Consider the following 27,493-nt stretch of genomic DNA (forward strand, 5'->3'; position numbering starts at 1 on the left):
AGGACACAAAGTCGACCTGAGACACACAGGAAGCCCAGACAGAGGATTGTACATCTGATTTATATGGCATTGTACAAGGCAGCTCGGTAAGACGCGGCCCCTTGTCTCAAACTGAAGGATTGCTGACAGGGTTCTGTCTTTCTCTTCTCCTCTATCTTGGAGAACTGTTTAATTGGTTGTTCATCAGCTTGGTTACAGCTTGGTTGTTATTTTTAAGTGTTTATGTGGGAAACTGGGAAATCATTGCATGCACTTCTGGGCGCAGGCAAGCACACACACACACATACATACATACTGTACACACACACACAAACCCTGACACATTCCTCACACCCTCAGTTAGCCAGAGATCTGTTGGACACCCTGTTGAAGTGTTGGAGATAATAGCGTTTGACTGAGTGCTGGTTGTCATGGGAATGCAACCATCAGTAATCCCAGTGGAGAGTGGGGAAGAGTGAAAAAGCACAACTTTTCCAGACACTGGTATTGTCCACAGGAATGTCACATTCCAATTAGTAGATAACCAAAGCAGGGAGACTGAAACACTCTGTGAGAAAAATAATGACAAGAAGAATGACTTGCGTTTTCCTATGGCGGGTACGTCTTGAAAACATCCCGGAGCATTTCTGCAACTGTTTAACCATCCTGAATGTAGTCTCTTTCATAGCTTCAGGAGAATTTCTAGGGATTTGGACAGAGTTGCACACTACCAATTAATTTAACTAGGGAGGCTTTAATTAATTGCACCATGTTAAATTAATGTAAGTAAGAAAAGTAATTTTGATACCAATTATAAGGGTTCATTTTTAACAGAGCTGGAAGATGAATTTATCAAATGAATACATAGACTGGAGAATGAAAATCCCAATATAAGTACAAGTTTATCAAAGTAGTTGGCTTTTGTAATACTAGTATTGTCATCATTATTAATATAAAAATCCTGGCACATGTACGGACAGAAAAACACACAAATACTATTACAGCAAGACATTCTATGGGTGAACAGAGACAACGCAGAGGCACAGAGAGCCAAGATGGAGACTGGTGAGGTGAGCTAGGGCTATGGCTGCCAAGCTGAACTAATGGCATGAAGCAGTGAGCTGGGTTGCAGGTGGAGACAACTCGATGAGCTGTGACCGCTGGTCTATGACTAATGTGACTCCATATTGAGGTCACAAATAAGCACTGAAATATGTATGGTAATTAGTCATGTAATTGTCATAGGCATGATGCAATACAGTATTTATTTAAATGTGACTGTTAGTTATTATAAACCTTGTTTGGTTAGAGGACTGACTTATTCCAAAAATACATCATCATAGAACAGAATCAAGACAATCCCCTCGAATAACAGAGTTTTGATGTGACTGCAACATAACATGCTTATTTAGAGTGTTCCTACCAAAAAAGCTGTGAATCATGGGTGAATCAACATTTCATATGGGAGGAAAAATAATTATGCTACGCAGCACCTCAATACATTCTCTCTCTCGTTCTCTCTTTCGCTCTCTTTCTCTGTCTCACTCCCTCTTTGTCTCTCTCTCTCTCTGGACTTCAAAGGAGAGAGAGAGAGGGATGGTTTGCTGGTAGGACTCCATACTGGGTTGGGGGGGTAGAGAGAGAGTGAAAGAGAGAGTGGAAGAGAGAGTGGAGAGAGAGAGAGAGAGAGAGAGGGAGAGAAAAAGGAGAGAAAGGAGAGAGAAGAGATGAGGTGGTAGCAAACAGAGGAGAGCGAGTGAAAAAAAAAAAAAAAAGGAAGAACATTGCGAGAGAGAAGAAGCAGGATGGACACACCGACACATCTGAGATCTAAGGGGAAAGCAGAGAGACACAGTTAAGCCAATCCGTCAGTTTTTCTCCCTGCAGTCATTAAGAGCTGACCATCTCTGAGCTCATTAAGCTCATCAGTGGTGTGGCCAGACCCTGCTAATCTGCCATTAGATGGAGAGTTGTAATTAAATGAATCAGACAGACAGACAGACAAGGCCTACGAGACCCTGAGTCAGCTATCCCTTTAATACCTAGACGTCCTCAGCCCCTTGTATAATACAGAAGAAAATAGTTTAGTATGATTATAGTGCTAGCCAACAACGGTTAGGCTTTTCACAAGAGAGGGAGGAGAGATGGCCAAATGTGTGGACACTCCCACTGCCATACCATGCCAGCAAGGGAAGTAAATCTAGAGGTACAGGCCATTCTGTATTTGGTGCGTCAGTAATATGCAACAGTCTGCCAAGGAATAATGATACATATTTTACCAATACTTTCATAATCTACTGATAGTGGTCTGTAATGTCCTACTTTCGGAGTAACATTTGGCATAGACTATAAAGACAAACTCAGGCTGTTCCATTTTCATAGACAGCAGGAGATATCATTTCTAGGATTGATGTCATACAGACATAGCATCTTCATTAGAGCCAGTTTGCCACAGCATAAAAATAATCCTCCAGCAACAGGATATGTGAACTATTATGTGGATTATAATTAATGGACATTTTTGTAGGGGTTGATACATTTTTCATAAGGGAAAATCAAGTCTGAAATTTCAAAGTGGAAATTACAAAAACTTAAGAAGCTTTTTTAAACCTTAAATACACCTTGATGTTTAGAAAGTTCTACAGCAAAGGGTTGATCAAATAAGATCCAAATAAGATCCTACATCTGTATAGGCTTTGTAAAGTCTGGGGCCTCTGTAGAGGCTTAACAAGAGGATGGAGACGCCTGTCAGACACGTCCAACAGGAAGACACAGAGTCGACCTGAGACACACAGGAAGGCCAGACATTGCAGGAACGTTCTCTTGCAACAGGGTGATCAAATTAAGATCTTACATCTGTATGAGTCCTAGCCTTATATGCAATAGTGGAAAAACACCAAGACAGAAATGCCTACGCAATCCAGCAATCCAACATCAAAATCACTATTTCCTTGTGAAATATATTTTCATCCCTTTTGAACTAGAGGTTGTATGTTTTCATATACACCCACATGAAAACATACCACAGTTTGCTATAAAATACTACTACAAAAGCCAACTACTTTGATAAACTAAAATACTGCTTACTTAATAATTAATACTGTTGAATACTATACTAGACGCTGTAGTATACCTCAATCATGTGTAGTACTTACTATAGAATGGTGTAGTATACTGTAAAATACTATAATAAATACTACAGTATACTAAAAACCGCAAAAACACTACAGTATACAATAGATCATATATTGTGTTCCCTACAGGTTATGGAAAAGAGCAGAAGCTCTGAAATATCCATTCAGACCTCAGTCCTATCTACCTACAGGTTATAGAAAATGTGCTCTTTTAGTATTTTGTCCAGTAGGCTTCCTCAAGGCCAAAGCCTCCACTGCTATGTGAAAAATATAATAAAACAAAAACGCTGTAATAAATACTACAGTGATGTCCGCAAAAACACTAGAGTAATTAATATAGTACAGTTTTTCACAATTCCTGACATTTAATCCTAGTAAACATTCCCTGTCTTAGGTCAGTTAGGATCCCCACTTTATTTTAAGAATGTGGAATGTCAGAATAATAGTTGAGAGAATGATTTATTTTGGCTTTTATTTCCCAGTGCGTTAAAAGTTTACATACACTCAATTAGTATTTGGTAGCATTGCCTTTAAATTGTTTATCTTTGGTCAAATGTTTTGGATAGCCTTTCACAAGACTCCCACAATAAGTTGGGTGCATTTTGGTGTAACTGAGTCAGGTTTGTAGGCCTCCTTGCTCGCAAATGCTTTTTCAGTTCTGCCCACAAATGTTCTATGGGATTCAGGTCAGGGCTTTGTGATGGCCACTCCAATTTCTTGACTTTGTTGTCCTTAAGCCATTTTGCCACAACTTTGGAAGTATGCTTGGGGTCATTGTCCATTTGGAAGACCCATTTGCGACCAAGCTTTAACTTGTCTTGAGATGTTGCTTCAACATATCCACATCATTTTCCACCCTCATGATGCCATCTATTCTGTGAAGTGCACCAGTCCCTCCTGCAGCAATGCACCCCCACAACATGATGCTACCACCCCCGAGCTTCACGGTTGGGATGGTGTTCTTTGGCTTGCAAGCCTCCCCTTTTTCCTCCAAACATAACAATGGTCATTATGGCCAAACAGTTACATTTTTGTCTCATCAGACCAGAGGACATTTCTCCAAAAAGCACGATCTTTGTCCCCATGTGCAGTTGCAAACCTGGCTTTGGCTTTTTTATGGCGGATTTGGAGCAGTGGCTTCTTCTTTCCTGAGCGGCCTTTCAGGTTATGTCGATATAGGACTCATTTTACTGTGGATATAGATACTTTTGTACCTGTTTCCTCCAGCAGCTTCTCAAGGTCCTTTGCTGTTGTTCTGGGATTGATTTGCACTTTTCGCACCAAAGTATGTTCATCTCTAGGAGACAGAATGCATCTTCATCCTCAGCTGTATGACGGCTGCGTGGTCCCATGGTGTTTATACTTGCGTACTATTGTTTTTACCGATGAACGTGGTACCTTCAGGTGTTTGGAAATTGCTCGCAAGGATGAACCAGACTTGTGGAGGTCTACAAAAGTGGAGTTCTTCACTGATTTCTTTTGATTTTCATATGATGTCAAGCAAAGAGTCACTGAGATTGAAGGTAGGCATTGAAATACATCCACAGGTACACCTCCAATTGACTCAAATTATGTCAATTAGCCTATCAGAAGCTTCTAAAGCCATGACATAATTTTCTGGAATTTTCCAAGCTGTTTAAAGGCACAGTCCACTTAGTGTATGTAAACTTGTGATACTGTGAATTAAGTGAAATAATCTGTCTGAAAATAATTGTTGGAAAAATGACTTGTGTCATGCACAAAGTAGATGTCCTAACCAACTTGCCAAAACTATAGTTTGTTAACAAGAAATTTGTGGAGTGGTTGAAAAACGAGTTTTAATGACTCCAACCTAAGAGTATGTAAACTTCTGATTTCAACTGTATATACTAGTTTTTTTTACCACAGTATTTATACTATAGCAAACTATAAATAATACAGTATAGTACAGTCATGTCCGAGACACTACAATTAATAGTACAGTATTCACTGAAGTGTTTATGCAGACTTTAGTCCGCAAAAACAGTACATTGATTACTACAGTTAAGTCCACAAAAACAATACAGTGAATACTATAGTATTTAACCATAGTATACTATAGCATTTTTTTATGTGGGCAGTAGTCATTTCCGCTGGCCTACATAGCACACAAAGGGCTTCACACAAAGATTCCTCGGATCTGCCAATTAATGAGCCTCTCACTGAGTGAATTTGAATGCTGCTTGGGGGAGCTTGGCACTTCACAGCTCTTCACTCCGTTTCATATGATGTACAATTGCAAGGGTCTGAATAGACCTGATACCCAGCTGATGATTCACTGTAATATCTGTAGACAGGATTCATTTTACACAGCTGTGTTACCATGGCAGAGGCAAAACTATAGGCTTGTTCCTACATAATGCCCTGCGTGTTCACCACAGTATGCTCTCATCAATCAACAAATCAATAATCAATAGTACAATTAATTCACACATGCTGTTTATGGTTTGTAAGCACAATAATATAAATGAGACCAATATTAAGTAAGAATAACAATAACGGAATCATACAATAACATTTGCTCAGCTGTGTGTTCAATGGTCATACACGTACTCTAGAGAGTGGAGAGAAGAACTCACCATTCCACTCACTGGCTGCCAAGACATGAAAAACAAAAGCCTGAACTGCCATACACACAATACAAGATCAGGCCGCTTGAAAAAACATTTTCTGCAGATTCGAGCTTCTGGCTAAAGAGACAGAAGAAATGCAAATCAAAAGAAACAGTCACTCACACCCTCAAACAGTCTCTCACACCCTCAAACAGTCACACCCTCAGTCACTCACACCCTCAAACAGTCATTCACACTGTCAAACAATCACTCACACCCTCAAACAGTCACTCACACCCTCACACCCTCAAACAGCTATTCACACCCTCAAACAGGCTCTCACACCCTCAAACAGTCACACCCTCAGTCACTCACACCCTCAAATAGTCATTCACACCCTCAAACAGTCACTCACACAGCTGAAGCAGACCGTGGGAACCATTTGAGAGAGACAATTTAACAAATATTGAGACATAAATACACAAAGTTTTAAAACCTGGTAACTAAAGATCCGGAGGTTTCCCCAGCCATTATATAGAGCTATAAAAGCTTACCTAAATCCTGGCATGGACGGGCTTATAAAGTGATTAAGTGGGTACTCAAATAATTGACATACAGGTTAAAATAATGGATATGCATGACCAATAATATCAAAGGTGTTTCAAATGTTATGAAAGAGCCCCAACCTTTCATCTGTTGTTCATCCTTTCCAAAGCCATTTTGGTGACAGGCACCCGTTGTATTCAATGAAAGCACTGTGATGTTTCAGATCAATCTAAGCATCTATAAGCATCTAGAGTAGGCACATGCACGCCCGCACGCACACGCACACACACACACACACGCACGCACGCACGCACGCACGCACGCACACACACACACACACACACACACACACACACACACACACACACACACACACACACACACACACACACCTACTGGAGGAGGATGTTGTTCTATCCTCTGTGTGACTATGAGCGCCTCACCGGGGCTGCTTTTGTCCCACATACAGAACGCAGCAGAGCATTATTCATCATAGCACGTGACCAAACTCAGAGAACCACACTCACAACCGCGATATTGACAGATGCTTTATACTGTATGTGACTGGAAAGAGTACATTACAGGGAGTAGGCAATGATTGGGTTGTGCCTGAAAACACCACGAATTGAAGTATGTGCATTGTAAAGGAGATGCTGCATACTGTATCTTCTATTCGTATTTGATCGTTTGCTTTAACCCAGTGAAATGCTCTAACTTAAGTGTCAGCCAGGAGTGTTGTGAATAAATCAGGTAATCACAGCGCATGCTATTAATATGCTTGGAGGAAAAGCGGCACACAGCTCCACAGTAATCAGGTCAACACCTCTACCCCTCTTCCATCCATTTTCATTAGAAGTAAACGACAAGAGCTGAGAGAGGATATGGAGTGTTATTCCCAATGGAGTCCCTGTAAAACCTCCATCCACTATCAGCAGTAAAACTCTCCTTGGCCAGATTACAGAAAGTGTATATTTATTGGATGCCTTAAAATAGTGAGCAGAGACCAATATCTCATGAAAATCTTTACAGGAAATTAATTTGATGACCTACAATTGATTTTGAAAAAGGGACTTCAAACAACTTAGAAATGGCATGACTGTGATAACATTGTGCCAGAAATTGATTATCTAATGAATAAAGAAAATTGTTCTGCGAAGGTTCTGTTACAGGCAGCGGTGGAAAAAGTACTAAATTGTCATACCTTGAGTAAAAGTAAAGATACCTTAATATAAAATGACTAGAGTAAAAGTGAAAGTAACCCAGAAAAATACTACTTGAGTAAAAGTCCAAAAGTACCCCATTTTAAATGTACTTAAGTACAGTGGTGGAAAAAGTACTACATTGTCATACTTGGGTAAAAGTACAAAGTAAAAGTAAATTCTATACATCAAATTCCTTATATTTAGCAAACCAGATGGCACAATTTTCTTTTTTATTACTTTTTTGACAGCTAGGGGCAACTCTAACACTCAGACATAATTCACCTTGTTAGTCAGTATGTGTTACACCTGTGCTGGTTGCCGTCTCATTAGTGGGAAGGTGTTTAACCTGTACTGGCCAAGGTGCTATTTAAGAGTGGCTGGCCCAGTGCTCCAGTTGTCTTGATAGATGTGGAGGGTTAACACCTTTAAAGGCACACACTACTTGATTTATAAAAAACATTGATTTCCCTGATTTGGTTTTGCTCCACCTTTTTGGTTTGCTTATTGTCTTTAGGTTTGGTGTGGGTTTATCTTTTGTTTGCCTCTTAGTGGGCAAATTTAGTGGGTGCTCATGGTGGGTGTATTTTGGGTCCCAGCTGTTGTTGCTATGCAGCTTTCAGTGGACACCCCCAGGAGTGTCTTTCAGAACCCCTCCTAAAAACCCACCTGTTTTGTTTTGGTTGTTGTCAGTGACTCTTTGTTAGTTCCCCTTTCTGTTTGAGCAACAATTTCTAGTTTCCTTGCTGGGGAACGTAACAGTTCCCAGAACATTGTTCTCATAACACAAACTGTCCAGTCGGGGAGTAGGCAATGATTGGGTTGTGCTGATTGGGTGATGATTATAGAATGTTTGTATAAAACATTTGTCTAATGTTGCAAGAATGGTTCTAGAACACATTTAATATATTCTTTATAGGTTCCCAGAATGTTTCATTAGGTTGTGGGAAGAGTCTGGTGGGAACAATGTGGGGACATCACAAAATATATGTTCCATAAACGCCAAAACTGTACAGTTGTGCAGATTATTACAAAATGTTTATTTTAGGGTGCAAAAAACACTCAACTGATGTTACAAGAATGTTCCCAGAACACATTTTGTCTGTTTTTTAAAGGTTCTCAGAATGTTTCATTAGGTTGTGGGAACAGTCTGGTGCTTACATTGTAGGGACTACAGGAGGCTGCTGAGGGGAGGACAGCTCATAATAAAGGCCGGAACGGCAACCACATGGACACCATGACAAAAGCTGTGGCCTTGTTATTTATTTTTTTTTGTCAAATATGGTCAATCAGGACACAGAACAGTTATTAAAATGTTCCCATCCTCTTCATATGATGTGTACTTATAACACTGTATTTTATGATTTTCTTTCTTAATCACATGTGGGGTTTGCAAGTTTAAAACTCACATGTGCAGATTGTCAACGTATGAAGTGTCAACATATGAAGTGTAAAAAATATGGATGTGCTTGCATAATTCAATTCTGTTCAAATGTCCTATGAATAAAATGAGAATGCCATGTGTCTCTATATCACCTACAATACAGTCCTCAAATGCAAATTGCCATGAAATCTGGAGAGAAACAAAACGGGGCTGTATTCCAATCTGATTTCTTATGCTTTAATATGCATGCTGAGAATGTTGTGGTAAGATTAGGTCAAACTTAAATCTAACATTTTCTAAATGTTCTTGAAATGTTCTCAGGACCTCCATGCCAAGGTAAGCTGTATATTGTGTGAACATCAATGGAATATGAAACCTAAAACAAATATGCTATGAAGATCATAGAAAAAATACTTATTTCATTCTTACAACATTAAGGGAATGTATGTGCAACCTAACTTAAACGTTGTGTGAATGTCATCACAACTGAGCATATTTTGTGTTTTGTAATGTACCCACACTGTTCCCACAACCTAATTACATGTTCTGGGAACCTTTAAAGAACTCAGAAAGGCTGCTTTGTCAACATTCTTGTAACATCAAAAGAATATGAAACAAACATTATCTGAATGTCAGCACAACTGGACAGTTTTTGCGTTTTGGGAACTTGTAATGTCCCAAAAATGTTACCACAACCTTTTGAAACATTCTGGAAACCATTAAAGAACAGACTACATTTTTTCTGTGAGTGTTTTTGTAACATCAAGCGAATGTTTTTGCACACTAAAATAAACATTGTAGAATAATCCACACAACTGGACAGTTATGGTGTTTTGGGAACCATTAAAGAACAGATTAAATGGGTTATAGGAACGTTCTTGCAACATCAGACAAATATACAAACTTTTGGAGAAGGTTCTGTGGTGGTTGTTACAGAGGTTGTGAACAACATTTTAGTGAACGTCAGGAGAATATTCAAAGGATTTTCATCTGAAACATTTTTGATAAATAGATTTGATTAAAAACATTCTCTGAATGTTTTTGGTATGATATCATCCTACTGTTATACTGAACAAAAATATAAATGCAACATGCAACAATTTCTAAGATTTTACTGAGTTACTGTTCATATAAGGAAATCAGTCAATTTAAATTCACAAATACCTTTAAAAAAAAGTAGGGGTGTGGATCAGAAAACCAGTCAGTATCTGGTGTGACCACCATTTGCCTCTTGCAGCGGGACACATCTCCTTCACATAGAGTTGATCAGGCTGTTGATAGTGTCCTGTGGAATGTTGACCCACTCTTCTTCAATGGCTGTGCAAAATTGCTGGATATTAGCGGGGAACTGGAACACCCCGAACATGATCAATGGGTGACATGTCTGGTGAGTATGCAGGCCAACTAGGACATTTTTACCTTCCAGTGTAATAGCGAACACCCCGCCGGTAGGCGTCTGATTGCCGTCATTTTCGTGCGGTTCTACATGTAGAATCGTTTTGCACTCGGATTACAAATTACGGACTTCACTGTGTTCAGAGTCAAAGTCAGGGGTTCCAAAACATTTTTTGGCCCGCAACCCCATTTTAATATAAATTATTTTTCACGACCCCACCATGTAAAACAAGTTATGTGATCAACGGCCAATGTTTACTTTTTTTATTTGGGCTTTGACAGTCTATTACAAATAAGTCTGACAGTATTTTTTACAGTATGAAGACAGTATGGTTTGAAGTGACTGAAATTCATCAGAAAGGTATTGGGAAGTTCAGAAGATCATCAGGCAATAATGTTGTATGACCTTCTGTGTAGAAGTGTCAGGTTGTGCGCTACTGGTAAGAAGTCAGGTGCAGGAGAGCGGAGAGTTGTGATCAGGCGCACACTTTAATTGGCAGAAGTAACAACAGACGGACGCAACTGCGTCAAAAACCTCCAGCCAAAATAGCAAAAGTGCAAAGCGCGACAACAGTCAAAATAATGCAGGAGTTAAACAATTAAACACACTCGGGTTCAACACGGTACCTGGGGGAAAACCAGCCTGGCGCGTAACACGAAACATGTAACAAAACAATTCCACACAAAGCCATGGGGGAAACAGAGGGAACATATAAGTAGTGTGCTTAGGGAATGTAAACCAGGTGTGGGTGGAAACAAGACAAAACAAATGGAACAATGACAAGTGGAGCGGCGATGGCTAGTAGACCGGTGACGTCGACCGCCAAACGCCGCCCGAACAAGGAGAGGAGCCGACTTCGGCGGAAGTCGTGACAAGAATTGTGATTTAGTGCCTGCTCTTGTCCACTCGGTTCTAACGGCTTGTGGGCAAACTAGAGGGGAAAAGTATGTAAGATCCTGAGGATCTTTCAGTGAAGGGGTCATAATATTTTGTAGCTTAAAACACTCAAAAGATAGAGCCACATTTGTAGGAAGAAGACAGAAACCGCTCTGTTTATTACAACCATGTCTAGCAGCTACTGGAGGTTACTGACGTAACCCCGGTTCTATGAACCAAGCTCAAATTTCTCTTGCTGCCCCATTTTCAAATCAGGCGACCCCTAGTTTGGGAAACCATGTGCTAAGTACTCTCGGCCAACTAACGCTACCAGTGTGTCTGTGCCATTAGGCCACTTAGAAAAGTCTCTGCATTGACCATCTTGTTCAGAAGTGTAAGTGGGTCATCCAGCAGTTCAGCGGCCACATGCAGTCAAGAAGTGACCGAATGGAAGAGTAGATGAGATCAGTGAAGATCACAGTCATAGAACAGCTGAGAAATAGATCTGGTAATACATTATGAATGATATCTCAGCCATGTGAAAGGAGGTTGCTTAGAAATGTATTTTACATACACTGGTGCTAATTTATTTCCATTACCAGAACAATTTTTTACCCTGACAAAAATGAAAGTTCAAGAGATCAATAGCGGAAGGAAGGAAGCAACATCATATCTGTAATTGAGTTGCCAAAAAGACCACAAATCAATAGGTCCGGGAGTCTTTGTTACTGTTTCTCCAAACCGCTTCCTTTATTTAATCGAATAAGTAACACAATTCCCCTCCCAACCAAATTAGGAATAACAAATCCGTCCAAATATACCCACCCAACCCTCTCACTCTTAGTGTTTGCCCGTTTTCAAATAGTCAAACTTTGAATGCCATTCTCTTCCAGTGGAGTAGGAGGCTGCAGTATAAGGAGGACATTAAGTACTGTACCTTTGTTTTTCACATGTAGCTACAGCATGAAAGGAGAAACTTCCACCAAATCTCTCTACAAGGACTGTAAATATAGCACAACATCCCACAGCTATGAAAGACAATACATGGAATAGTTTCCCCACATTCTTCTTGCTTTGTAATAGAAAACAAGAGCTGTTGCAGAGGAAATGTGAAAATCCACTGATGGGTGAAGGAAATGAAATGAAGAAGAAACCCCGATAGAGAACAGACCACAAGGGTCTGTGATGGGAAAATGATCACTTTATTGATGGATTTGACAACGTGAGACAGAGGCTTTCCTCCTCTGATTATGTGGCAACATACAAACAGCTCGCACATGTGATTGAATTCACAGACCCAGAGGTTTGTGACTGTTAGGCTGTCTCTAAGGATCAGCTTCAAGTTGTAATGATATGTGTACCGGAGAGTTGATTGAAATAGTAGGGAACCATGTTTCCTCTGAGTCCTCACACAAAATCTGTCATTTGTTTACCTACAGAATTCATTAGAATTCAATTGAGCCCATCTCTGTCATTTTTACACCTAATTTTGTTTCCAACTGCCTACACACACTCTGAAAGCATCTACATATGGAGAGTACCTGGTAGTAGAAGTAAATTCTTACAGTTCCCTAAAAACACTGAGATTTCATTTGACCAGGGACAAAGAGCTACAGTGTACCATAATATGTTTCACATTGAATTGAGACCTCATTTTTCACATTTAACCTCAGCAATGAATGTACAGAGCAATGTAAGTAATCTGACCTCTCTGCTAAAAAGATGTGTCAGAGAATAATGTAGAAAAACAAAACCCCAGCTATTGCCTCTTCACTTATGTTCTGCCATTAACCTGGAAAATAATATTAACAGAAAACAGTGAACACAAGTCATTTTTACTGTCCAATTAGTAAGTTGGCTTTTGGTCCATTGCAAATAACATCAACAACATGCATGCCAGTCTTTCTTGGTTGAGGGTTGACAATAGATTAACTGCTACTCTTCAAGTTTTTATGAGAAATATTAATGTGATGAGAATTACAAATTGTCTGCATAATCAAATAACATTCAGCTCAGACACCCACACATACCCCACAAGACATGCCACCAGGGGTCATTTAAAAGTCCCTAAGTCCAAAACTAATTAATGGCACTGCACAGTATTATACAGAGCGATGATCCCTTCCATTTCTAATTATTCACGCAAACAGCAAAATTTTAAAAACAGGATTAAACAACATCACATGGAACAGCGGGAACTGTGAGGGGACACACACAAACACACACACAAACATACACACTCTAAGACATATTTTGCTGTTGTTGTATTGTTTGTATATGGTTGTATTGTAAATGTGTGTGACTGTCCTTGTCTATCAGTGTATCAGTGTTTTATTACTTGTCATGTTTTGTGTTATTTTGTGGATCGCAAGAAGAGTAGCTGCTACTTCAGCAAAAGCCAATGGGGAGCCAAATAAACAAATACATACTCTCTTCCATATAAAACAAAACAAATAAACAAATACATACTCTCTTCCATATAAAACAAAACAAATAAACAAATAAATACTCTCTTCCATACAAAACAAAGCAAATAAACAAATAAATACTCTATTCCATATAAAACAAAGCAAATAAACAAATAAATACTCTCTTCCATACAAAACAAAGCAAATAAACAAATAAATACTCTCTTCCATATAAAACAAAACAAATAAACAAATAAATACTCTCTTCCATATAAAACAAAACAAAATAGTGAGCTGAATCCAAATCCCCACTAACCATATACTCTGCAGCTATGAAAAATGCTAAATCATGCTAAATCACATGCACATGCACATTCACTGAGTAAAATACACAGAAAAAAGTTAATCTCGTTGTTCTCCCTACTTTTCATTATATTTTTTCAAGCTATTTTGAAGCTTGAGGTAAGAATATATTAATAAGATATCCCTACAGATCATCAATACATTTCTCTTTCTCAGTGGGGAGTTGCACTGATGGACTAGATAGATTTCACAGCTGAATCTAAAGAAATACTGCATTGACAACATACTAGACATTCTAATGCATTTTCCTTCCTTTTGCTCCAAAATGTGTAACTCAACTGGTTGAATGTCATATATACACAACCAGAGCCTCTGGAACAAACCAGACCATGTAACCTGAGTGTGTTTGCATGCAAGTACAAGTGTCTATATGCATGTTTGCATTTATGTACAGTCATGTGCATCAGTGCACATGGTGACACCCCCGTCATACAATCATTTCGATGCCACATACCTTTACTAGCTGTCGCTACAAAACCAAATCAAGAACATGGATTTCAGTAGAGTCAAAGCCTTCTAGTTGTACATGTGTGTCCTTTAGCATTGGGTTTGTATCAGCCTACACGGTGTCTTATCGCTACTGAAGTGCACAAAAAAAGTGCACTGAGGTAGAATGGGTTTTCACCCAGTTTGAACACTGTTCTGCACACCTTACCTTTCTGTATACAATCATGTTGGGTGATTCATCGGCTACTCCATTGCTCCCCACACTGTTGGTCTGTGCCATGATCCAGTAGGGTGAACAGCCTCAGTAATGCTCAGGTGCTGAAGCAGAGAGATAGGACAGTGGAGAACATTATGGCATGGAAACATTAAAGAGGAATCCTACAGGAACAAAATGTCCCTTACCTTTAAGCTACATACAAAATAGAAGAATCCTTTGAGTGCATAAAAATTACCTATTAGATGTAAGTGAGTCTATTTCCAATCATAGGCTAACATGGTAGAAATGTTAATATCATCAACTAATTTATGTATTAACTAAATGTTTTGGCTGGTTAATTTCAGTACAAATAGCAGTAATTACAGTGATGTGATCATCATTATTATAATCATCACCATCATTCTCCTCCTCCTCCTCATCATTTCATATTTTACCATTATATACATTCCTTCACTATTCGACCCGATTAACATATGCACAATATCGAGATTTAATGAAAGCTTACACAAAGGCCTTATTGATTTCTGCCTTGCTATCGTGCTTATTGACATTGGAGAATTCAATAGCTCCTGAGATGCGAAAAGGCAGCACGGTGGCAAGAAAACGTGCAGGCAAGCTCTAAATCAAAAACAGTGGATGTAGGGGACTTAACGAAATAGGCTCTGGTTGTTTCTCAAAGGGAAAGTAAAGAACAATGTGTAAAATACATTTAATTTATTGCCATTGAAATACAAAACGTGAATACAAAGTCTACAAAATACCCTTTCATTACAAACGGTGAGAAATGATCGAGGGCAATTTTGTGTGCATCCGAGGTTCCGTATCTAATCTTCGCCCCAAACGACACCCACCGCATCCTTTCAAGGATTATTCCAAAATACATAGCATATGTAAATATCATAGTCTTCCCTTAGCTCCCATCATCACATAGCTAATAGTCAATGAAGTGTCTCCATCAAGCCAAGACGCCTATAATTTCAGTACCATGGACAGCTACAGCAAAAAGCCCCGCTCCCTTGATCACTTGTCTCGATCTATCGTGAATAAAAGGAAAATATGTAAATAAGCAATCGTTCTTTGATGATTTACCTGAAAAAACGCACAGCCTGCGAATATCCTGTTTCTTTGCAGAACTGGTGTGCAGTGCGTGTGATAGGTTAGGCTATGTCAACTGGCAGACATAGGAATTCGAAGATAATTCATTGGCAATTGTTAGAGACAGGCATTCGATGCAGACTTGGTTGTTACCGCTTCCCTCTTCTCCAAAATGATGCTGAAAGCACGGGCGCGCGGCACCCACAGAATAACGTGAACGTGCATCGATCCATGACCAATCACGTGCAAGGAATCCAAACCCCTATCTGGCACATTTACAGGGGACCGTCAGATTGAAATAGCACTGTGTTGTTGTTATAAAACAGTAATGGTGGTCACACATTTCTTTAAACACATTTTGGTGAGCTGAGCAGAGAAACAGGCATACTACTGAGGATGATAATGATGATAATGATGATGATGAATTGGGAATACACATTTAGTCAATTACATGTAATGGTGTAATGAGTACCCACCAAAACCTATAAATAAATGTATCTGTGTAATCTTTATGTATTGCTTATATTTCTGTTACACACTGTGACATTTTGCATATTCAATAGTCATTATAATTGGTCTTTTTTAGCCTACCTTGCTAGAATGTTAATCATATTGACATAGCCCAGAGATATCTGATTAGCATTTAGGCCATTAATTGGATGGCCAATGTCATAAAGCTAATAATGATATTCTCATCTGTAGCCTACAAAACATCTTCCTTCACTTCATTATGCATGCACAGTATGTATATCTTTCAGGTTTAGGTGACACTGTGTCCAAACTCTTTTTTTGTCTTCAAGTCCTGTTTACTGCTGTGGTAAAATAATGCATTATACTCAGTCTTGAATATCTAGAAATGATTAACAACCTCATTTGATGCATCATCGTTGGCTGGGTGGCACACCACTGTCAGAGCGCAAAGGATTTGCAAAGAAATGAGCTTCAAGACTCATGTGTCACTCTCATCCCAACCCAAATCCGGTTCTTCCATCTCACTTTCATATTTCTCCTCAACCTCACCTTACATCGAATCAGTTTTAATATTTGAACATATTTTTTCAAAGGCTGAACATTTATGCTCATCATTTATTTTGAAAAAACAGAAGTATCTGATACGCTGTTTTTTTTGTGGCACCGAGTCTTGGTCCCTGAAGACTCTCAATCCATATGATACATTCGTTGGCGTGTATAAATCCACTACTACTTTTCAATAGAAATGTTTATGGTACATGTCCTCTCAGGATAGCAAGTTACTATAAATGTTCATTTTAATACATGCAGTTAACACAGAATACCTAGACCTGGCAATCTACCACCAACAGTTAGTCTACAAACATATCAAGGGGCTTCTCCTTTCATCAAGCAGAATAGTTTTCTATAACCCTTTCTCCCTCTCCCATAATTCCATATCTATTTGAGGTGCCTGTACTCAGTTCCGGTGAGCTCCTGTCCAAGTCAAGCACTGCCTCTATGCAGTATTGACTGGATGTCACCGGGGATCTCCCTATATTGAACACCTTATCAGTAGAATTCACTAGAAAGTCAGGCCGGGTCAACCAAGGGCCCCTTAGGTCCCTTCTAAGAACTGGAGCCCATCCCGTGAGAAAACCCTGCAAGTATAATATGTGCCTTCTTCTTCCCCACGTGTCAATGTAACAGACATCACGCTGCTTGCTTAGCAAGTACCACATCCTCCTGACGAGGCTCACACCGAGGCTCGAACCCAGGACCTCTGCCTTGCTAGCACATGTAAACGCCCTCACAAAGCGTCTTACCAGTCGGCGACATCAAAAAGTTAGCTATTTGGTGGCACTTCAGAATGAGGAGTGAGTTTCACACATCCACATGTGCTGCACCAAGACCTAGGTTCGGTAGGTTACTTTATAAATGTAACAAGTTACAGTTCCTGTCCAAAATTGTAATCCGTAAAGTAACATTTGGATTACCCAAACTCAGTAACATAATCTGATTACTTTCAGTTAGTTTTGGATTACCTTCCCCTTATTAATATTGATGTACCCGTGCTTCAATCTATGTAACATAATAACATTTGCCAGTCTGAGATAGAGATTTCAGTTTTTTTGCATGGGCTGCATCTCAATCCAGCGCATCCACCTATGCAACCTTCCCTATCTGCAGTGGAAAGTTGCAGAGCTACAGCACTGTTTGTCAGACCAGGAGACACCTGAAAATCGGTCTTCTCAGGAAAATGTCCGTAACTAACATGGCACTATATAGAAAGATGAGACTCTCACGAACACGGTGATCTTCTCTATTTTGATTCATGACTTCCATAAGCCCCACGGGACTCGTCTGAAGTCCGTTTGAGCTACAAACGAATATGTGTCACGGGACTTGTCTGAAGGTACTGGTTTAAAAACATTATGGACATATGGAGGTAGTTTTGTGCCAACAAAAAAAGGGGTTAAATATGTCTGAAAATATATATACATATATATATATATATCTATAATAAAGTGCCTTGCGAAAGTATTCGGCCCCCTTGAACTTTGCGACCTTTTGCCACATTTCAGGCTTCAAACATAAAGATATAAAACTGTATTTTTTTGTGAAGAATCAACAACAAGTGGGACACAATCATGAAGTGGAACGACATTTATTGGATATTTCAAACTTTTTTAACAAATCAAAAACTGAAAAATTGGGCGTGCAAAATTATTCAGCCCCTTTACTTTCAGTGCAGCAAACTCTCTCCAGAAGTTCAGTGAGGATCTCTGAATGATCCAATGTTGACCTAAATGACTAATGATGATAAATACAATCCACCTGTGTGTAATCAAGTCTCTGTATGAATGCACCTGCACTGTGATAGTCTCAGAGGTCCGTTAAAAGCGCAGAGAGCATCATGAAGAACAAGGAACACACCAGGCAGGTCCAAGATACTGTTGTGAAGAAGTTTAAAGCCGGATTTGGATACAAAAAGATTTCCCAAGCTTTAAACATCCCAAGGAGCACTGTGCAAGTGATAATATTGAAATGGAAGGAGTATCAGACCACTGCAAATCTACCAAGACCTGGCCGTCCCTCTAAACTTTCAGCTCATACAAGGAGAAGACTGATCAGAGATGCAGCCAAGAGGCCCATGATCACTCTGGATGAACTGCAGAGATCTACAGCTGAGGTGGGAGACTCTGTCCATAGGACAACAATCAGTCGTATATTGCACAAATCTGGCCTTTATGGAAGAGTGGCAAGAAGAAAGCCATTTCTTAAAGATATCCAGCCAAATACAGGACCATTCTGGAAGAAAACCTGATGGAGTCTGCAAAAGACCTGAGACTGGGACGGAGATTTGTCTTCCAACAAGACAATGATCCAAAACATAAAGCAAAATCTACAATGGAATGGTTCAAAAATAAACATATCCAGGTGTTAGAATGGCCAAGTCAAAGTCCAGACCTGAATCCAATCGAGAATCTGTGGAAAGAACTGAAAACTGCTGTTCACAGATGCTCTCCATCCAACCTCACTGAGCTCAAGCTGTTTTGCAAGGAGGAATGGGAAAAAAATTCAGTCTCTCGATGTGCAAAACTGATAGAGACATACCCCAAGCGACTTACAGCTGTAATCGCAGCAAAAGGTGGCGCTACAAAGTATTAACTTAAGGGGGCTGAATAATTTTGCACGCCCAATTTTTCAGTTTTTGATTTGTTAAAAAAGTTTGAAATATCCAATAAATGTCGTTCCACTTCATGATTGTGTCCCACTTGTTGTTGATTCTTCACAAAAAAAATACAGTTTTATATCTTTATGTTTGAAGCCTGAAATGTGGCAAAAGGTCGCAAAGTTCAAGGGGGCCGAATACTTTCGCAAGGCACTGTATATATCCTGAGCTTTCTTATATTTCCTAGATATAGGACAAACACTTCAAAACCTTGTTTCTTATGAGTTATACTTTTTTTGTATTTTTTTGCAATTTATAATTGTGTTATTAAGTGCATTTCTGTGGGCTATGGTAGTAAAGGCCAAATTCAATAATTTATCAAATCATTTTCTTATATGTATTTTTTCTATACCTAAAGGGGTCTTAAAATTACAAATCAAATAGTTAAATGATCCATAGTATGACCATCTTAAACAATTCCATCTGTCAGTTTAGACGCCCCCACCCCTTATGCACTTATGTACTTTTATTTAAGATGTCTATGTTTTTTAGAGGATGATCCACAGTTCAGTGGTCACGCAGTCAAGAACATTAGAGCCATCTGGTGGTTCAATACAGAACACTGCCCAAACTAGTGCAACAATATCAGAATTACTGCTAGACAACAACCAGACATAGTTTTAGAATACTAAACATGCCTTATTTGATTGATGCTTACAAATGCAGAGATCTAATGTAGTAGGCTAGCTCAGTTAGGAAAAATCTATGAGAATATCATTGTATCTAGTTGTGTGGAAAAGCATCACCCCAGTAGGTTGATGGTGCATTAATAAATATGATTGGCTATTTGGTATTCGATATTAGCATTGTTCACGTCATGTCCAAATCATCCGAAAGTATTTCAAATTGATTGTGAAGCAAAAGTCAACAAAGTAACTTGTAGATGATTTGAACAAAACGTTAGCATTTGGAAACAGTCCCAGCGAAACTAAACTAAAGCATAGATTGCTGTCATACCACAGAACAATGAGACAGATATTTCACTGAATGTATAAATGTGAAGCGTCCGCTTGTCTTTTCAACTCACTACAAAATATGGTAGTGAGAGGAAGACCAGTGGCAGACAGTGGGAGAAGATGGAACAAAATGGATTATGGCCGACATTCTGCAAATTTTCTCATTGATGAAACTGTTACTGTTACGAACAGTGTTACGAACAGTGGATTACGTTTTGTAGACTTTACCCTTTGTTAAAATTTCCAATTGCGTTGTTTAAAAGGCGTGGAAAGGCAAATTGAGTTATTGCACAAGCACACATTACACAGTAGGCTAATTTATTCTCATTTGAAATGACAGGCTGTGGTCTATCTTGGTTTAGTTATAAAAATATTTGGTCATGCCTTGTCCATTGACTGGTTACAGGGTAAGGAAACCAACCATTTTGGTAGCTATCCCTTTAATTTCTGTTACGTGCATCTGTCCACGAGATATTAGCAATGTGCCACAGATAAACCATTTATTATCGTAATCTTTGAGTGTACTGTCACTTTAACAGGCCGATGTTCAACGTAAAAACTCAAATCCCCAGAATGCACAGTAGTTTGAGTCCTCGCCAAAAGGGTCATGGTTAGAAGGGATACAGATTTTATCAAATTAACGTCAAAAGTAAACATTTGGGGGATTTTAGCTAACCAATTTCGTAACCTTGATGTAATTATCATAACCGCATACGTTAATTCCCCAAACCTGCTGCGTAACATGGTCTCCTAACCTGTTACGAAAAGTCAAATCTGACAAAAGCCGTATCCTCTCTAGTCAAAACCAACAAAAAGCGGAAACAAAAGAAATCGCAAATTTCTAGAAACAAATTTTGGTGAGCTGGGCAGAGATACAGGCATACAACTGACAGCTTTCACTGTTAACACCATACACCTAACTCAGGAGGGCTGACATGGCTTTGAAAAGAATACAGAAGGTGAGTGTGTCCATTAATTGCATAACGTCGTCATGTTCATAAACGGTTGGTCGATGTCCTGTCACAAAATTCCACGATAGCATACTATAGCTAGCTAGCTCATTTTAGCTTTGGACGTTAGCTTTGTCACAAAATTCCACGATAGCACACTATAGCTAGCTCATTTTAGCTTTGGACGTTAGCTGCGTAGCTATGTAACGTTCGCTAGCTACCTAAACCATTGGCTACTTTGTCAACAATGGTTTAACTTGTCCGTTATTCCGCACCAACGAAATACAAAATTTTAATCGCAGCAATAATGACAATAAAACGTTAGCTAACTGTTAATGTTTTACCTTGTCAGGCTGGCAAATCAAAGCTTGCTAATATTAGTAACGTTAATTACACCTGTTGGCCTACCAGCATAATCATCAGTCAATCAATAACGTTAGCTAACTAAGTTAACTAGTTATCGGTGTAACGTTAGCTAGGTAAGTGAATTGTATCAACGCCATAACTAGCTAGTTACAGTAGCTAGTTAGATACTCGTAAATTAGCTAACCAACTGGTCTGTTAGCTACTCGAACTTGTAAGCTAGTTATGTTGATGTTCTGGTTATTCCTGTCTGTCAATGAATAAAAACGCTTCTGGAATCCTCATCACCACGAGTGGGCTATTGTAGCTATCTTTACTTGTTTTACTTTCATTGTATATTTCAACAGAACATTAACGTTAATGCGCCTTTATATAATTTATGAAATTCAGCAGTAGCTAAATTATGGATATATGGGGGTCAATTCCTAGTTATATATGTAGCTAGCTAGGTACCTTGTTGTTTACTTATTTAACCAGGAAAAAAACATTGAGACACGGCGTCTCTTTTGCAAGGGAGATCTGGCCAAGAAAGCAGCAGCTGTCAATAAACATTACACCATGTAAAACATACAGCACAACATGTCACCTAGCTAGCTACTTGAATTCGTATAAAGCCATATAGACCACAAGACTGACTTGTCAAAGCAGCTAACATTGTTGGGTAGACAATGCACTATATGTATGGCATTTTCCCCCTGTGCATAATTCATTGTGCTACATTTAATTTTATTTTACAGGAGCTACATGACTTGCAAAGGGACCCTCCTGCTCAATGCTCAGCTGGACCAGTTGGAGAGGACTGTATGTTTCACTACAGCTTTTGTGGCCACCTTAATTAATGCAGAAATACAATTTGATGCATATGGAAATGAAGGGGTATTGACCTCAGTCGATTAATTCCTTTTGGTGCCATTTTGTATTTTATTATTGTCTATAATTATATGATTTGATGTGATCTAATGTCTCTTCTTTCTTTTACAGTGTTTCATTGGCAAGCCACAATCATGGGACCTGTAAGCCCTTTTCTAAATTCTCATTGTTTCTAAATCTTTAGTAGACAACGGTGTGTCAATATTGTGTTGATTTCTGATGGAAGCTATTTATTCTGCTTTGGTCCCATTGTTATAAGCTCAACCTTCTTGCACCAAAGGAACACGTGTTAGTCTCCTTGTCTTACTATATAGCCTACTATAACAGAGTTGCTTGGATGTGTGTCACCTCCAGTAAACCCCCATCACACTTCTGTTACTGTAAACAATGACAAGTAAAGGGAGGCTGACTGTGGGCTTTAACATTCTATGGAGTATTGGGTGTCACTTTACGGTTCACAGCACTGTTTTAACAAGGAACCTTTCACCCCTCTTTTAGACTGACAGCCCATATCAGGGAGGAGTGTTCTTCCTCACCATCCACTTCCCAACAGACTATCCCTTCAAACCACCAAAGGTTAGAAACACCTCTTCAGCTCCTGTTACACAATATTCCCCTAGGTGTCGAGTACCCTAAACCACATGCAGTATGTATGCCTGACTTTCTTTTTCTCCATGTATTTTCTTTCCATAGGTAGCCTTCACAACAAAAATCTATCACCCAAACATAAACAGTAATGGTAGCATCTGTCTGGACATCCTGAGGTCACAGTGGTCCCCAGCACTTACAGTTTCAAAAGGTAAGACAAACTGGCTTACATGTGTGGTTTGTAAACCAACTTGTTTTTCTGTGTGTCTTTTGTACCCTCATGAAAGTTAGTTGAAAAATGCCTGATTTGTTCTCCAACTGTTAAGCTTGACAATATTGATAATGACTATTATTGCTGGTGTAATTGCGAAATAAACTCATCCTGGTTATCCCTGCCTTTTTGTTCTTCCAGTTTTATTGTCCATATGCTCTTTGCTATGTGACCCAAACCCAGATGACCCCCTAGTCCCAGACATAGCACACATCTACAAGCAGGACAAAGAAAAGTAAGTTTACACGCTCTCTCACACACATGCACACCATTCTTCTTTTAGCAGGAAAAATATATGAACATGACATTCCTTTCATGTGTACAGCATGTAGTCAATTATAGAATAAACATCTCTTCTGAAAGTACATACTCCTCCAAGAATACTATATCTACTGTATAATGATATGGCTGCTTAAAACAGACTGGCTGAATGTAAGATTTGGCTGTAAATGGCTCTAAGTCTTTGTTAAACCTGGTTTACATTTTATTTTGTTTTTACAGGTACAACAGATTAGCAAGAGATTGGACTCAAAAGTATGCAATGTAAAGGACTGAAGTTTGAGACAACGGAAGAGGTTTAAGCAAATTAACTTCATGGACACTTCTGAAAACAGTACTGTTGCCACCCCTCATCCACACTGGTTCAAGAAGAAGTGTTGTATATGGGAAGCACTTTCTATCCCCAAATTAACTGCTTTTATGCTATGAAGTCATTATTTTCCTTTTGTTTGACGTTCCCAATGTTATATAACTTATTATTGAGTTATTTCTGAGATGACCCATACAAAAAACAGACCAATTATGACTCCACCCCCTCCATCTTATAGTTTTTTTTTCTCCTTTTAGAGATTTTTATTGTGTAGTATAAAGCTATACTGAATCTATTTTTATTATTTTGCATTAAAAAGTTAAACAAAAAAAATAGATCCTGTCTTTATTGTTATTCTAGGGAGACCTATTTATTTTAGATCTGCACAAGTGCCTGGTGGTTTGGGCTAGGATTTTTTTTGATTAGGGCAGTAGAATTCAGAAATTCTTCCCATGTCATTTTGTATTTCACCACTAGATGACAGCATTTACCTCTTCTCACCTACTACACAGGAACATGGCTCAGTTGAATGCAAATTCGAATTAGGGCTATAATCTGGCAGGTTACGCAAATGGATTACATAGTTACCTTGTTTTTCCCAAATCTATAACTCCACAGTTAATAGCATTTAAAATATATATATATATATATATATATATATATATATATATATATATATACACATTTCAGCTACTCAGGTTTAATTATGACAGTGCGTTCTGACTTTTCAGATGGGATGTCTAGATGGAATAGGGCTTTTGTCAAATTGACGTCAAAAGCAGATTTTTTTGGGGGGGGTTGGTATTTTGGCTAAATGTAATCCTTTTCCTTCAAAGTAATTCTCCACACCTGCTACGTGAAGTAACTTTCTACATTAATTATCCTACTAAAATTCCATTTTGACCAAAGCTGTATCCATCTAGACAACCACTCTAAACCACTCTAGTCCTACGTAAGGATTAAAGTTGACCCTATGAATTTCAACATCTGAATTAAAGCCTAATGATAAGAGATGCATAATATTTGTTCAGTCTCCTTGTATGTATGCTGTGGAATAGCGCTGTAGCCCTACATATAAATGAGAGGAAGCATATTGACTAAATGTTTAAATTTCACGGAGGCAACGCAACTGTCTAAACTGAAATTCTCCATTTTATCTCAGTGTATCAACTCTTACAGAAGTGGTTCTTGTGGGGTGGTGTTGGGCCATTGTGTAGTTTTGTTGTTACTGTATTGTTTCTTAGAACTCAAATGCTTCCTCTGGCCATTCTCTTACAATACGGTTAATTTACTGTATCTCATCGGTGCCATAGAGTGACATGGAATTGAGTCATAAATAAAATACACAAAGTAATGAACTTAAGTAAATGTATTAAACCTAGTCAAATTAATAAAATAAACCTACCTACAGTGCATTTGGAAAGTATTCAGACCCCTTGACTTTCCACACATTTTGTTACATTGTTACAGCCTAATTCTAAAATGTATTTATTTATTTTCCTCAATCTACACCCAATACCCCATAATGACAAATTGAAAACAGGCTTATAGGCATGTTTGCAAATGTATTACAAATAAAAGAACGATACCTTATTTACATAAGTATTCAGACCCTTTGCTATGAGACTTGAAATTGATCTCGGGAGCATCCTGTTTCCATTGATCATCCTTGAGATGTTTCTACAATGTGATTGGAGTCCACCTGTGGTAAATTCAACTGATTGGATATGATTTGGAACGGCACGCACCTGTCTATATAAGGTTCCACAGTTGACAGTGGATGTCAGAGCAAAAACCAAGCCAGGAAGGAATTGTCCGTAGAGCGCCGAGACAGGATTGTGCCGAGGCACATCAATGGGGAAGGGTACCAAAAAATGTAAGGTTCCCAAGAACACGGTGGCTTCCATCATTCTTAAATGGAAGAAGGTTGGAACCACCAAAACTCACCCTAGAGCTGGCTGCCTGGCCAAAATGAGCAATCGGGAGAAGGGCCTTGGTCAGGGAGGTGACCAAGAACCCAATGGTCACTCTGACAGAGCTCCAGAGTTCCTCTGTGGAGACTGGGAGAACCTTCCAGAAGGACAACCATCTCTGCAGCACTCCACCAATCAGGCCTTTAAGGGAGAGTGGCCAGACCCGAAGGCACTTCTCTGTATAAGGCACATGACAGCCCACTTGGAGTTTGCCAAAAGGCACCTAAAGGACTCAAACCAGGAGAAACCAGATTCTCTGGTCTGATGAAGCCAAGATTGAACTCTTTAGCCTGAATGCCAAGTGTTACGTCTGGAGGAAACCTGGCACCATCCCTACAGTGAATCGTGGTGGTAGTGGCAACAGCATGCTGTGGGGATGTTTTACAGACTAGTCAGGATCGAGGGAAAGTTGAAAGGAGCAAAGTACATTGCGATCCTTGATGAAAACCTGCTCCAGAGCACGCAGGTCCTCAGACTGGGGTGAAGGTTCACCTTCCAACAGGACAATGACCCTAAACACACAGCCAAGACAACGCAGGAGTGGCTTCGGGACAAGTCTGAAAAATTGTCAAAGACTCCAGCCACCCTAATCATAGACTGTTTTTTCTGCTACTGCATGTCAAGCGGTACTGGAGCACCAAGTCTAGGTCCAAAAGGCTTCTTAACAGCTTCTAACCCCAAACCATAAGACTCCTGAAAAGCTAATTTAAGGGCTACCCAGAGTCCTCTTTTACACTGCTGCTACTCTGTTTATTATCTATGCATGGTCACTTTAACTCTACCTACATGTACATATTACCTCAATTACCTCGACTAACTAGTGCCGCCGCACATTGACTCTGTACTGGTACCCCTTTTATATAGCCTCGCTAATGCTATTTTGCTGCTGCTGTTTAATTATTTGTTACTTTTATTTTCTATTTAATTTGACTTAACAAATTTTTTCTTAACTTCTTAAAGCATTGTTGGTTAAGGGCTTGTAAGTATGCATTTCACTGGCACATGTGACAAATACAATTTGATTTGATTTGAATGTCCTTGAGTGGCCGAGCCAGAGCCTGGACCGATCAAACATCTCTGGAGAGACCTGAAAATAGCTGTGCAGCGACGTTCCCCAGCCAACCTGACAAAGCTTGAGAAGACCTGCAGAGAAGAATGGGAGAAACTCCCCAAATACAGGTGTGCAAAGCTTGTAGCATCATACCCAAGAAGAATCAAGGCTGTAATTGCTGCCAAAGGTGCTTCAACTAAATACTGAGTAAAGGGTCAGTACCGGTCAAAAGTTTGGACACACCTACTCATTCAAGGGTTTTTCTTTATTTTTACTATTTTCTACAATGTAGGATAATTGTGAATACATCAAAACTATGAAATAACACATATGGAATCATGTAGTAACCAAAAAAGTTTTAAACAAATCAAAATATATATTAAGAACAGCTCAAATAAGCAAAGAGAAATGACAGTCCATCATTGCTTTAAGACATGAAGGTCAGTCAATACAGAAAATGTCAATAACTTTGAACGTTTCTTCAAATGCAATTGCAAAAACCATCAAGTGCTATGATAAAATTGGCTCTCATGAGGACCGCCACAGGAATGGAAGACCCAGCGTTACCTCTGCTGCAGAGGAT

The 27,493-nt window shown here is 39.1% G+C and overlaps 2 protein-coding genes across 4 annotated transcripts in view; one reads left to right on the forward strand and one right to left on the reverse strand.

The window, feature by feature from the left end:
- The window catches only part of LOC110529688 (regulator of G-protein signaling 7), a 58,355-nt gene extending 42,554 nt beyond the window's left edge, over positions 1-15,801 (reverse strand). For all 3 annotated transcript variants that reach the window (XM_021612139.2, XM_021612147.2, XM_021612130.2), the window contains exons 1-2: positions 15,609-15,801; positions 14,511-14,620 (exon numbers count right to left, since the gene is read on the reverse strand). In XM_021612139.2, coding sequence (XP_021467814.1) covers positions 14,511-14,582 — 72 coding nt within the window. In that variant the 5' untranslated portion in view covers positions 14,583-14,620; positions 15,609-15,801. The remainder of the gene's footprint in view (positions 1-14,510; positions 14,621-15,608) is intronic.
- Positions 15,802-20,829: 5,028 nt separating this feature from the next.
- On the forward strand, positions 20,830-24,219 carry LOC110529711 (ubiquitin-conjugating enzyme E2 D4). The gene is made up of 7 exons (XM_021612173.2): positions 20,830-21,214; positions 22,306-22,369; positions 22,550-22,581; positions 22,937-23,014; positions 23,132-23,237; positions 23,439-23,532; positions 23,799-24,219. The coding sequence occupies exons 1-7, from the start codon at positions 21,191-21,193 to the stop codon at positions 23,842-23,844; spliced, it is 444 nt and encodes a 147-aa protein (XP_021467848.1). The 5' UTR covers positions 20,830-21,190; the 3' UTR covers positions 23,845-24,219.
- Positions 24,220-27,493: the final 3,274 nt, after the last annotated feature.

This window comes from Oncorhynchus mykiss, chromosome 1 (genome assembly GCF_013265735.2).
Source record: "Oncorhynchus mykiss isolate Arlee chromosome 1, USDA_OmykA_1.1, whole genome shotgun sequence".
Lineage (NCBI taxonomy): Eukaryota > Metazoa > Chordata > Actinopteri > Salmoniformes > Salmonidae > Oncorhynchus > Oncorhynchus mykiss.